The 12,441-nt window shown below is 55.1% G+C and overlaps 1 protein-coding gene across 1 annotated transcript in view; it reads right to left on the bottom strand.

Moving 5' to 3' along the window:
• Positions 1-12,441, bottom strand: part of DCHS1 (dachsous cadherin-related 1) — a 131,606-nt gene that overhangs the window by 114,191 nt on the left and 4,974 nt on the right. The window contains exon 2 of the mRNA XM_084635833.1: positions 9,064-10,892. Within this exon, the coding sequence (XP_084491959.1) occupies positions 9,064-10,815 (1,752 nt within the window). The 5' untranslated portion in view covers positions 10,816-10,892. The remainder of the gene's footprint in view (positions 1-9,063; positions 10,893-12,441) is intronic.

The following is a 12,441-nucleotide window of genomic DNA, read 5'->3' as shown; positions in this document are numbered from 1 at the left end:
AGTAGCACTGTATGTAAGGGAGCAGTATGACTGCTCAGAGCTCCGGTACGAAACTGCAGAAAAACCTGAGTGTCTCTGGATTAAGTTTAGAAGTGTGTGCAACAAGAGTGATGTAGTGGTAGGAGTCTGCTATAGACCACCGGACCAGGGGGATGAGGTAGATGAGGCTTTCTTCCGGCAGCTCACAGAAGCTACTAGATCGCATGCCCTGATTCTCATGGGTGACTTTAATTTTCCTGATATCTGCTGGGAGAGCAATACAGCGGTGCATAGACAATCCAGGAAGTTTTTGGAAAGCGTAGGGGACAATTTCCTGGCGCAAGTGCTAGAGGAGCCAACTAGGGGGGGCGCTTTTCTTGACCTGCTGCTCACAAACCGGGTAGAATTAGTGGGGGAAGCAAAAGTGGATGGGAATCTGGGAGGCAGTGACCATGAGTTGGTTGAGTTCAGGATCCTGACGCAGGGAAGAAAGGTAAGCAGCAGGATACGGACCCTGGACTTCAGGAAAGCAGACTTCGACTCCCTCAGGGAACGGATGGCCAGGATCCCCTGGGGGACTAACTTGAAGGGGAAAGGAGTCCAGGAGAGCTGGCTGTATTTCAAGGAATCCCTGTTGAGGTTACAGGGACAAACCATCCCGATGAGTCGAAAGAATAGTAAATATGGCAGGCGACCAGCTTGGCTTAATGGTGAAATCCTTGCGGATCTTAAACATAAAAAAGAAGCTTACAAGAAGTGGAAGGTTGGACTTATGACCAGGGAAGAGTATAAAAATATTGCTCGGGCATGTAGGAATGATATCAGGAGGGCCAAATTGCACCTGGAGCTGCAGCTAGCCAGAGATGTCAAGAGTAACAAGAAGGGTTTCTTCAGGTATGTTGGCAACAAGAAGAAAGCAAAGGAATGTGTGGGCCCCTTACTGAATGAGGGAGGCAACCTAGTGACAGAGGATGTGGAAAAAGCTAATGTACTCAATGCTTTTTTTGCCTCTGTCTTCACTAACAAGGTCAGCTCCCAGACTGCTGCGCTGGGCATCACAAAATGGGGAAGAGATGGCCAGCCCTCTGTGGAGATAGAGGTGGTTAGGGACTATTTAGAAAAGCTGGACGTGCACAAGTCCATGGGGCCGGATGAGTTGCATCCGAGAGTGCTGAAGGAATTGGCGGCTGTGATTGCAGAGCCATTGGCCATTGTCTTTGAAAACTCGTGGCGAACCAGGGAAGTCCCGGATGACTGGAAAAAGGCTAATGTAGTGCCAATCTTTAAAAAAGGGAAGAAGGAGGATCCTGGGAACTACAGGCCAGTCAGCCTCACTTCAGTCCCTGGAAAAATCATGGAGCAGGTCCTCAAAGAATCAATCCTGAAGCACTTGCATGAGAGGAAAGTGATCAGGAACAGCCAGCATGGATTCACCAAGGGAAGGTCATGCCTGACTAATCTAATCGCCTTTTATGATGAGATTACTGGTTCTGTGGATGAAGGGAAAGCAGTGGATGTATTGTTTCTTGACTTTAGCAAAGCTTTTGATACGGTCTCCCACAGTATTCTTGTCAGCAAGTTAAGGAAGTATGGGCTGGATGAATGCACTACAAGGTGGGTAGAAAGCTGGCTAGATTGTCGGGCTCAACGGGTAGTGATCAATGGCTCCATATCTAGTTGGCAGCCAGTATCAAGTGGAGTGCCCCAAGGGTCGGTCCTGGGGCCAGTTTTGTTCAATATCTTCATAAATGATCTGGAGGATGGTGTGGATTGCACTCTCAGCAAATTTGCGGATGATACTAAACTGGGAGGAGTGGTAGATACGCTGGAGGGGAGGGATAGGATACAGAGGGACCTAGACAAATTGGAGGATTGGGCCAAAAGAAATCTGATGAGGTTTAATAAGGATAAGTGCAGGGTCCTGCACTTAGGACGGAAGAACCCAATGCACGCTACAGACTAGGGACCGAATGGCTCGGCAGCAGTTCTGCAGAAAAGGACCTAGGGGTGACAGTGGACGAGAAGCTGGATATGAGTCATCAGTGTGCCCTTGTTGCCAAGAAGGCCAATGGCATTTTGGGATGTATAAGTAGGGGCATAGCGAGCAGATCGAGGGACGTGATCGTTCCCCTCTATTCGACATTGGTGAGGCCTCATCTGGAGTACTGTGTCCAGTTTTGGGCCCCACACTTCAAGAAGGATGTGGATAAATTGGAAAGAGTCCAGCGAAGGGCAACAAAAATGATTAGGGGTCTAGAACACATGACTTATGAGGAGAGGCTGAGGGAGCTGGGATTGTTTAGCCTGCAGAAGAGAAGAATGAGGGGGGATTTGATAGCTGCTTTCAACTACCTGAAAGGGGGTTCCAAAGAGGATGGCTCTAGACTGTTCTCAATGGTAGCAGATGACAGAATGAGGAGTAATGGTCTCAAGTTGCAGTGGGGGAGGTTTAGATTGGATATTAGGAAAAACTTTTTCACTAAGAGGGTGGTGAAACACTGGAATGCGTTACCTAGGGAGGTGGTAGAATCTCCTTCCTTAGAGGTTTTTAAGGTCAGGCTTGACAAAGCCCTGGCTGGGATGATTTAACTGGGAATTGGTCCTGCTTCGAGCAGGGGGTTGGACTAGATGACCTTCTGGGGTCCCTTCCAACCCTGATATTCTATGATTCTATGATCCCATCCTGACAGCCAAAGACCTGGACTCAGTTATTCATGCCTTCATCACCTCTCAGCTGGACTACAACGATGTTATATACCTCAGCATGAAACCTTCAGCACTTAGGAAACTCCAGCTAATACAGAAAGCTGCAGAATGGCTCTTCAACAACACAAGCTATGGTAAGAAACATCACACCTGTCCCTGCTCTCTACAATGGCTTCTCCTAGCATTTTGAATAAATTTCAAGGTCTCAGTTCTTATCTTCAAAGTGCTCTATGACCTGGGCCCAGGATACCTAAAAGACCATCTGAAGTTCTAGGATGAAGACAGTGGTTGGCTGTTTGCTCCTCTGGAACAATGGAACTCTCAACAATAAGAGTGAAGCTTACCTGTGCAAAAGACAGAAACTTCTCCAGGCGCAGCATGAGACTGTGGAACGAACTCACCCAGGAACTAAGAACCATCACAAATCTCACCACTTTCCCCTCCAACTGCAGAGCATGTCTTTGATCCTACCTTCTCTAATACAAACACATAGTAACATCTATATTTATTTAAAAACATAATTTAAAAAACATACCTAAACAAGACACTTCACTGCACACACTTTTCCAGCTGGTGAGAGGATGAGAGAACAAACAACACATGACAGATGTGTGGTCATGTTGCTTAATGCACTACTGGAAGGCACTCAAATACTACGTCATGGGTGCAGTACGAAAACCTACACAGAATAGAATAGAATGGAATAGAATCCACTCCATCACTATCTTCAGTGGAACAGTCCATGCACCATTATTTACCACCCCCCATCACTCTCTTCAATGGAACAGTCTCTGTACTATAGTACGTAAGGAGCTCTGGGTCTGACTGTGAGCTGCTAAGGCAGGCATGGCTGTTGGGGCACCACCATCCCATTGTGCAGCAATGGCGGTGGGTAATGCCTTCACTCGCCTCTGCTCACATGTCTTCAGCCAAAAGTGAACTGCAGTGGTTGAGAGCGGCTGAGTGGCTGTGCAAACTATCTGCATTGTGCCCCTCCAGGGCCTGGACAACTCCCTGAGCTTCTCAGACTCAGTTCCTCTTCAGTGGGTCTCAGATACACTCCCCCAGGCTCTGCTGGGCTCAGATGCCTTTGCTGCAGTTCAACTATTTGCCATAATCTCTTGGTCTGGTTTCGTCTCTCCAGGGCTCAGATATTTAATATAATTTTTTGATGAAATCACGAGTTTGGTTGATAAAGGTAACTCTATTGACACAACAGACTTAGACTTCTGCAAGGCACTTCAGTACCATGTGATCTTCTGATCCAAATATTAGTTCAGTTCACTGACAAATGGATTAAAAACTGGCAAACAGATCACAAAAAGTAATGGTATGGATCTGTTCTCAGACCAATGCTATTCAATATCTTTTATCAATGATTTGGTAGAAAATATGAAATCACTGTTGGATATCACTTGGCAAATTCAGCTCATTTGAACAAAACGTGTTTTAATATAGCCAAATGCAAGGTGGAACATAGGTCACAGTTAAAGGGAGGGAGACTGTATTTTTGGAAAGCAGCGACATTAAAAATGACTCGGTGATCATGGTGAAAACCAGCTGCACATGAGTTCCCAGCAGGATATTGTATCTAACAAGGCTAATGGGATCCTTGGGTGTATGACCAGGGGACTACACAATAGGAGTAGGGAGGTGGTGTTACCTCTGTATACAGCATTGGTGAGACCATTATTCGAATGGTTTGAGGCCTGAACCCCCTGACATATAGCAAGAGACTTAGGAAACTCAATCTATATAGATTATCCAACAGAAGGTGAAGGCCAAGCTGGTGTGCTGAAACCAGTCAAGTTGGCCAAAACTGTCTCATTGTTTCCTTCTTCTCCCGTCAGTTTGTATCCACCAGTCGCCTTTTGTCTTATACTTAGATTGTGAGCTCTTTGGGGCAGGGGCTATCTTTTGGCTCTGTGTTTTCACTGGGGCTCCCTGGCAATACAGCAATACAAATAATAAATAATAATAAGATAACTCAATCACGGTCTAGAAGTATCTACATGGCGAGGAGATTTCTGAGAGAACATGGCTCTTTATCTCACACACAAAGGCACAATGAGATCCAACGGCTGGGAGCTGTAGCTAGATAAATTCAGACTGGAAATAAGATGCAGATTTTTAACAGTGCAGGGAATGAACCACTGCAACAACTTACCCAGGGATGTGGCGGATTCTCCGTCATTCAGAATCTGTAAATGGAGACAGGGTGCCTTTCTGAAAGACCCATTCTAGCTCAGCCAGACGTTCTGGGCTGGACACAGGAGTTATTTAGTGGGATTCTTTGGCCTGGACTCTGCAGGAGGTCTGACTGGATCATGAGGCACTAAAAGCTATGGATTTGTGCCCCCTGGGCTCTGCTCAGTTCTTCAGGCCTGGCTTCCCCTTGCTGGGGCCCAGTGCCGAGCCTAGTTGCCTGCCAGGCTCCTTTCCCATCCTCTCACGTTTCCCGGCTCAGAGGAAGCAGCAGCAGATGTGTGAGCTGTTTGCTTTGTGCTGTGACCACGTGGGAGTTACCTGCACTCGGCCCAGACCCGCTGTTTCCAAACGAAACATGAGGACTGAGCCAAAGGCCCGAAATCCAGCCAAACCCTCAGCCACTTTGGCCTGCTTGGACAGCTCCCGCCACTTGCATGATTCACAGGAGAAGAGCCTCCAGCTGCAATCCCATTACACAGGGAGTGGAGGCTGCTGCCCAGGGCCTGCTCCAGCCCCTAAGAGTCACAGCTGCCCTCCCTCCAGGGCAGGTGTGGAGTCTGCGGAAGTTCAGCCAGAGACAAGAGGGGCCTTCAGAGGCAATGTTCCTGATTCCCAGGCCCCGCACCAGCAAACCAGGCTCCCCCTCCTCCCTCACTCTGAGGCAGGGACTCTCCTGCTCCCTTCCCCCTTTTCCCCTTGCTGCTCCCAACAGGCACAGAACTCCAGTCCCTTCTCCCGCAATTGCATTTCCAGAACCCGGCTCCGCCTTTCCCCCACAACTCGTGAACCAAACAGAAAAGTGCTGAGAGAGGCATCCCTTCAGGGGTACGGGCCGGGGAGGGGTGACTGCTGTGTGACACCAGCCCCCATGGCTCACCCTACTACAGCATTGCAGACTCAGCCCCAGTGCTCACCTTCCCACACCGCTGGGCCCCTCCACTCACCTTCCCCCCACTGCCTCAGAGCCACCCCTCCCCCGCACCACTCACCCTTCCCCGCACTGCTTCAGAGCCACCCTCCCCCACACCGCTCACCTTCCCCCCACTGCCTCAGAGCCACCCCTCCCCCACACCGCTCACCTTCCCCCCACTGCCTCAGAGCCACCCCTCCCCCGCACCACTCACCTTCCCCGCACTGCTTCAGAGCCACCCCTCCCCCACACCGCTCACCTTCCCCCCACTGCCTCAGAGCCACCCCTCCCCCACACCGCTCACCTTCCCCCCACTGCCTCAGAGCCACCCCTCCCCCGCACCACTCACCTTCCCCGCACTGCTTCAGAGCCACCCCTCCCCCACACCGCTAACCTTCTCCCCACTGCCTCAGAGCCACCCCTAACCCCCCACCGCTCACCTTCCCGCAACCGCCTCAGAGCCACCCCTCCCCCGCACCGCTAATCTTCACCCTACTGACTCAGAGCCACACTTAACCCACCACCGCTCACCTTCCCCCAACCGCCTCAGAGCCCCCCTAATCCCCCACCGCTCACCTTCCCGCCACTGCCTCAGAGCCACCCCTCCCCCACACCGCTAACCTTCACCCCACTGCCTCAGAACCACCCCTCCCCCACACCAGTCACCTTTCCCCCACTGCCTCAAAGCCACCCCTAACCCTCCTCCGCTCACCTTCCCCCCACTGCCTCAGAGCCCCCCCTCTACCCCCCTCCACTCACCTTCCCCCCACTGCCTCAGAGCCACCCCTCCCCCACACCACTCACCATCCCGCCACTGCCTCAGAGCCACCCCTCCCCCACACCGCTAACCTTCTCCCCACTGCCTCAGAGCCACCCCTCCCCCGCACCACTCACCTTCCCCCCACTGCCTCTGAGCCACCCCTCCCCCACACCACTCACCTTCCCGCCACTGCCTCAGAGCCACCCCTCCCCCACACCGCTAACCTTCTCCCCACTGCCTCAGAGCCACCCCTAACCCTCCTCCGCTCACCTTCCCCCCACTGCCTCAGAGCCCCCCCTCTACCCCCCTCCACTCACCTTCCCCCCACTGCCTCAGAGCCACCCCTCTACCCCCCTCCACTCACCTTCCCCCCACTGCCTCAGAGCCACCCCTCCCCCACACCACTCACCTTCCCGCCACTGCCTCAGAGCCACCCCTCCCCCACACCGCTAACCTTCTCCCCACTGCCTCAGAACCACCCCTCCCCACACCAGTCACCTTCCCCCCACTGCCTCTGAGCCACCCCTCCCCCGCACCACTCACCTTCCCGCCACTGCCTCAGAGCCACCCCTAACCCTCCTCCGCTCACCTTCCCCCCACTGCCTCTGAGCCACCCCTCCCCCACACCGCTAACCTTCTCCCCACTGCCTCAGAGCCACCCCTCCCCCGCACCACTCACCTTCCCCCCACTGCCTCTGAGCCACCCCTCCCCCGCACCACTCACCTTCCCGCCACTGCCTCAGAGCCACCCCTAACCCTCCTCCGCTCACCTTCCCCCCACTGCCTCAGAGCCCCCCCTCAGCCCCCTCCGCTCACCTTCCCCCCACTGCCTCAGAGCCACCCCTCTATCCCCCTCCACTCACCTTCCCCCCACTGCCTCAGAGCCACCCCTCCCCCACACCACTCACCTTCCCGCCACTGCCTCAGAGCCACCCTTCCCCCACACCACTCACCTTCCCCCCACTGCCTCAGAGCCACCCCTCCCCCACACCAGTCACCTTCCCCCCACTGCCTCAGAGCCACCCCTATCCCCCCTCCACTCACCTTCCCCCCACTGCCTCAGAGCCACCCCTCCCCCACACCACTCACCTTCCCGCCACTGCCTCAGAGCCACCCCTCACCCCCCACCCCTCACCTTCCCCCCACTGCCTCAGAGCCACCCCTCCCCCACACCACTCACCTTACCCCCACTGCCTCAGAGCCATCCCTCCCCCACACCTGTCACTTTCCCCCCACTGCCTCAGAGCCACCCCTCCCCCACACCACTCACCTTCCCGCCACTGCCTCAGAGCCACCCCTCACCCCCCACCACTCACCTTCCCCCCCACTGCCTCAGAGCCACCCCTCCCCCACACCACTCACCTTACCCCCACTGCCTCAGAGCCATCCCTCCCCCACACCTGTCACTTTCCCCCCACTGCCTCAGAGCCACCTCTTGCCCCCAATAACTCAATTTCCCCACCGTGCCCCCACTCATCCCTTGCTCATGTCAGACAGACACCCCGCACACTAGCTCCCCAGGCATTTCCCCCTGCATGGACTTGCCATCTTATGGAGCAAACCCCTTCCCTCTGCCCATCTCTGCTCCTGACCCCGAAGCTGCCCCCCTGCATCTCTCATCCTGACTGCACCTGCAGATCTCATCCTCCCTTCACCCCGGGCCTCTCCTTTCTCTCCCAGCTGGCTACGGGCACCCAAAGCAGCAGCATCCCATCTCCAGCATGCTCTGTCTCTGGCAGAATCCCAGGGGTTTGTGAGGGATTTGGATGGTACTGAGCATTGACGCTGGCTCCTAGGTTATTGTTAGGGAGGAACCACTGTTCAGTGATGAGGGCAGGGGACTGAGAGTCTGGATTCCCGAGTTCTTTTCCCAGCTCTGAACAGACCAACTTTGACAGACTGAAGAAGTTCCACGTATCTCAAAGCCACTAAATCACACACTTTCACAGAAATCAGATCTCAGTCGGGGTCTGTGTGGCACCCAGCACAAGGGGGCCCCTGATCTCAGTCACAGGCTCTAAATGCCACTGTAATACTGTTACTGATAATATTACCCACCCCAGACCCTGCTGCCTATCCCACACAAGGCGGGGGACTCCACTCTGACCCATACACCCACTAGTCCCTGACCCCTTCCCCTTCCAGGTCAGTCCCCCACCCCCCCAACTCATCCATCCCAGGCCCTGATTCCTCTCCCATTGCCCCCCATCTCCTCTGCCCTCCACGCCCCTCCTTCTGCCCACATACAATATCCCCCACCCTTGGCCTTGATCACTCTTCAGCCTGACCATCCAACTGCTCTGAACCCCAGGCCTCTCCCGCTGCCTGGCCACCTCCTACCCTCCACGCCACGCCTCTCCCCATGCCTGGCTACCCTCAGCCCCTCCGCCTGCCTGGCTACCCTCCACTCTAAGCCTCTCCCCCTGCCTGGCCACCCCCAGCCCAGCCATCCCCACCCTGCACCCCAGGGTGTCCCCCATTTGTCCGGCTGTCCCCCCACCTGTAGGAAGCAGGTCCCAGCGGGTGTGTTCTCCTTCAGGGATATATTGTAGAAGTTGCTCCTGAACACAGGCTCATTATCGTTGATGTCCTGCAGGGCCACGTGCACCACGGCCGTGGAGGAGAGGACAGGTGTCCCTCTGTCCGTGGCCAGCACCGTCAGCTGGGGCTGAGGGTCCTTCTCATAATCCAGGGAGGCAGCAGTGGTGATGATGCCTGTGGCTGGGTCAACGGTGAACCAGTTGGAGTGGGTGTCCTGACTGTGTAGGATGCTGTACCGTACCTCCCCATTGGGACCCTGGTCCTTGTCACGGGCTGTCACCTGCAGGACAAAGCTGCCTGGGTACACCACCTCAGGGATGCTCTGCTTGTATTCCTGCTGGTCAAAGAGTGGTGGGTTGTCATTGACATCCATCACCTGCAGCACAAAGGCCGACTCTGCCCGCAGCGGAGGGGTCCCTGAGTCAGTGGCCGTCACCCGCAGGTCATAGGAGTCTCTCTCCTCCCGATCCAGCAGCTGGTCCACACAGATCAAGTAGATAATATTGTCCTTGGTGGTGAGGGCAAATTTGCCATCTCCCCCCTCCAGGGAGACATTGACATTGGAATACTCACCATAGTCGGGGTCCGAGACAGAGATGCGTGCCACGTACTGGCCGGGCTGGGCACCCTCGGAGATCTGTGGCGAGCCGTCCTCGCTCAGGAAGATGATGGTCATAGTGGGCTGGTTGTCATTGTAGTCGCGCACGTGGATGGTGACAAAGGCTGTGGTGACTTCTGGGTGCATAGCCTTGTCCCGGGCCTGCACAACCAGCTCATGCACCTTCCTCATCTCATAGTCCAGCCCCTTGTTGAGCTTGATGACACCCGTCCTGGAGTCGATGGTGAAGTACTGATCAGGGTCACTCTGCCGACGGTTGATCTCATACACCACAGCCCCGTTGTCACCCTCATCTGCATCGGAGGCAAAGACCTGCAGGATGCTGCTGCCTGGCTTCAAGTTCTCAGAGATGAGGGTGTGGTAGCGGCTCTGGTTGAAGGCAGGTGCATTGTCGTTGATGTCCTGTATGGCCACATCCAAACTCATCTGAGTGCTCCGGGGAGGGGAGCCGCCATCATAGGCCTCCAGCAGCAGGGAATACGACGAGCAGTTCTCCCGGTCCAGGACGTTGCTTACCACCAGGTCCAAGTACAGGACGCCACTGGGGCCCCTGCGGGTCTCCAGGCGGAAGGCTTGGCCCGCATTCTCCCCTTTGAGCACATAACCCTGGGTGTTCAGCAGGCCACTGTCAGCATCGAAGGCTGGGTCCAGGGGGAACCTGCTGCCAATGTGGGTGTGCTCTGGGATTTGAAAGGTGCGGTGGTGCTTGGGGAATACTGGTGCATGGTCATTGATGTCATTCACCTGGACATTCACCTCCACTGTGATGCCCTCAGGGGTGACAGCAATGAAACTGTAACGGTCCCGGCTCTCTCGGTCCAGCACACGGGCTGTTTTGATGATGCCTGTGTTCTCATCTATCTCCAGGTCCGTGGTGACACCGCTGCCCTCCTGTGCAGAGATGAAGTACATGTAGGCAGTGGTGCCGGGGGGCAGTCCAGCACTGATGTCCCCGATGATGGTGCCAGCTGGCTGCTCCTCATCTATCTGTAAATCCAGGGTGCCCAGCACAGTAGAGCCCTGCCCTGGCCTTAGGCCCCCAAGTAGCAGCAGCTGCAGCAGCAACTGGGCTGATCTTTTCAGGCACCCCATCACTAACAAATCCCTGAGGCCCTGGGGACGGAGGTGAAGGTTGGCTCAGTCTCCTTTTCAGTGTGTGCTCCTTAATCCTGCAAGGAATGCAGATCAGAGGAGGCTGGTCAGGAGGGGAGCAGCAAGCAAAGGACAGGAAAAGCATAAGGGGGAGGGGAGCCCTGCCAGGTACCCCCAGCCTCCTCCCTCTGATTCCTTTCCCTCTAGCAGGAAACCTATGAGACAAAGAGGTCGTTACACAAAATTAGACCCAGAGGAGAAAGAGTAAAACCAGGGCAATACAGAGGAGCAGAAACATTTGCTGGTGCCTGAGGAGAAGGCCTGGGGCTCCCTCTGGGGCTGCATGTCCAGCTCCAGACAGGCTACAGAGCTAACAAGAAGTTCAGGCTTGTACTATACACTATAACGGACCATTCCCATTGCAGCTTGTGCTCTTCCCAAGAGCCATCCCGGCTCTGCAGCAGGGTCACAAAGAAGCTGAGTGCTGGTCAGGACTCCTGGGTTCTATTCCCAGCGCTGACCCTGACCTTCAGCAGGCTTTTCCCTTGTCTGTGTCCCAATATCCCCCTCTGTAAATGAATATAGATGGGTCAGCTCTGTCAGGCTGGGTCTGCCCTACGCTCTGGAAGGGTTCCAGAGGGGCTGGTGCCCAGGACTGCAGGTTGCCAGGGCACTGAGCAATGTCATCATTACCAGGTTTGGTCCCTCAGCTCTCACATGCCAATGACCTGGGGAGCACATGGTATGAGCCTGCGAGAGATGTTGACAGGCCCTCTCAGGGCACTCCCCTGGGGGAAAAGAGGTTAGGTGTGAAAAATGGGGGATCCAAACCTGATATCAACTGGAAGGTGCCAGTGTGCAGCCGAGCTGGATAGGGCCTCATGCCCCAGTGGCCAATAAATCAGCAGGGCTCTACCACCCAGCAGGCATCTACCATTTAGAGATTGCCCAGCTTAAAACCTGGTCCCTCTGGAGCAGAAGTGGCCCATCATTTTAGCCTGGCACAGATTTGGGATGCCCCTGAGTGGACACTGTGCCAGGATGGTAACAGCAGAGTGGGAATGTGGCAGCTGGCTGTAAGTCCCACAGCTGCCCTGGCTTTCCGTGCATTTTCTCCCTGTCCCACATACCCTCTGCTGCTTGCACTCCTCCTTTGTCTCCTTCTCCCTGCTTCTTGGCTCTCTGGCTCCTTTGCTCCATCCCCTTCACTCCCCCTACTGCAGCTTCAGCTCACTGCAGCGGTGGGCGAGGGATGGGCAAAGGAGGAGTGGCTGTGATGCTGCTACACCGAGAGCCTGAGGGCTGCCTGGCCCCCTGGGCATGGCTCACACGCCCCAGGAGCAGGCAGGGCAACTTAACAGTCAGGAAGCTCATCAAGGCGCACAAGCCCCAGTGCCGCTCTTAGCCCCCGGTGAAGCAGGGCTTAGTGGTCTGCAGGGATGGCGTCAGCATGAGCTCATACTTGGACTCTCTTGAAAGCATTTGCTGTGGGTCCCATAACCACACTCAGGAGTTGCTCATGTCAGACATGGGGCGGCAGGAACTTCACTGCGTTCAGGGATGGAGATGGGTGGGGGCTGCTGGCTTCCAGCTGGCGATAAACTAGTGTGTGACTGGGGAGATGGA

This window comes from Lepidochelys olivacea (assembly GCF_965140295.1).
Source record: "Lepidochelys olivacea isolate rLepOli2 genome assembly, chromosome: 1".
Classification (NCBI taxonomy): Eukaryota; Metazoa; Chordata; order Testudines; family Cheloniidae; genus Lepidochelys; species Lepidochelys olivacea.
The sequence above is the reverse complement of the archived record's forward strand: the minus strand, read 5'-3'. Positions and strand labels throughout refer to the sequence as shown.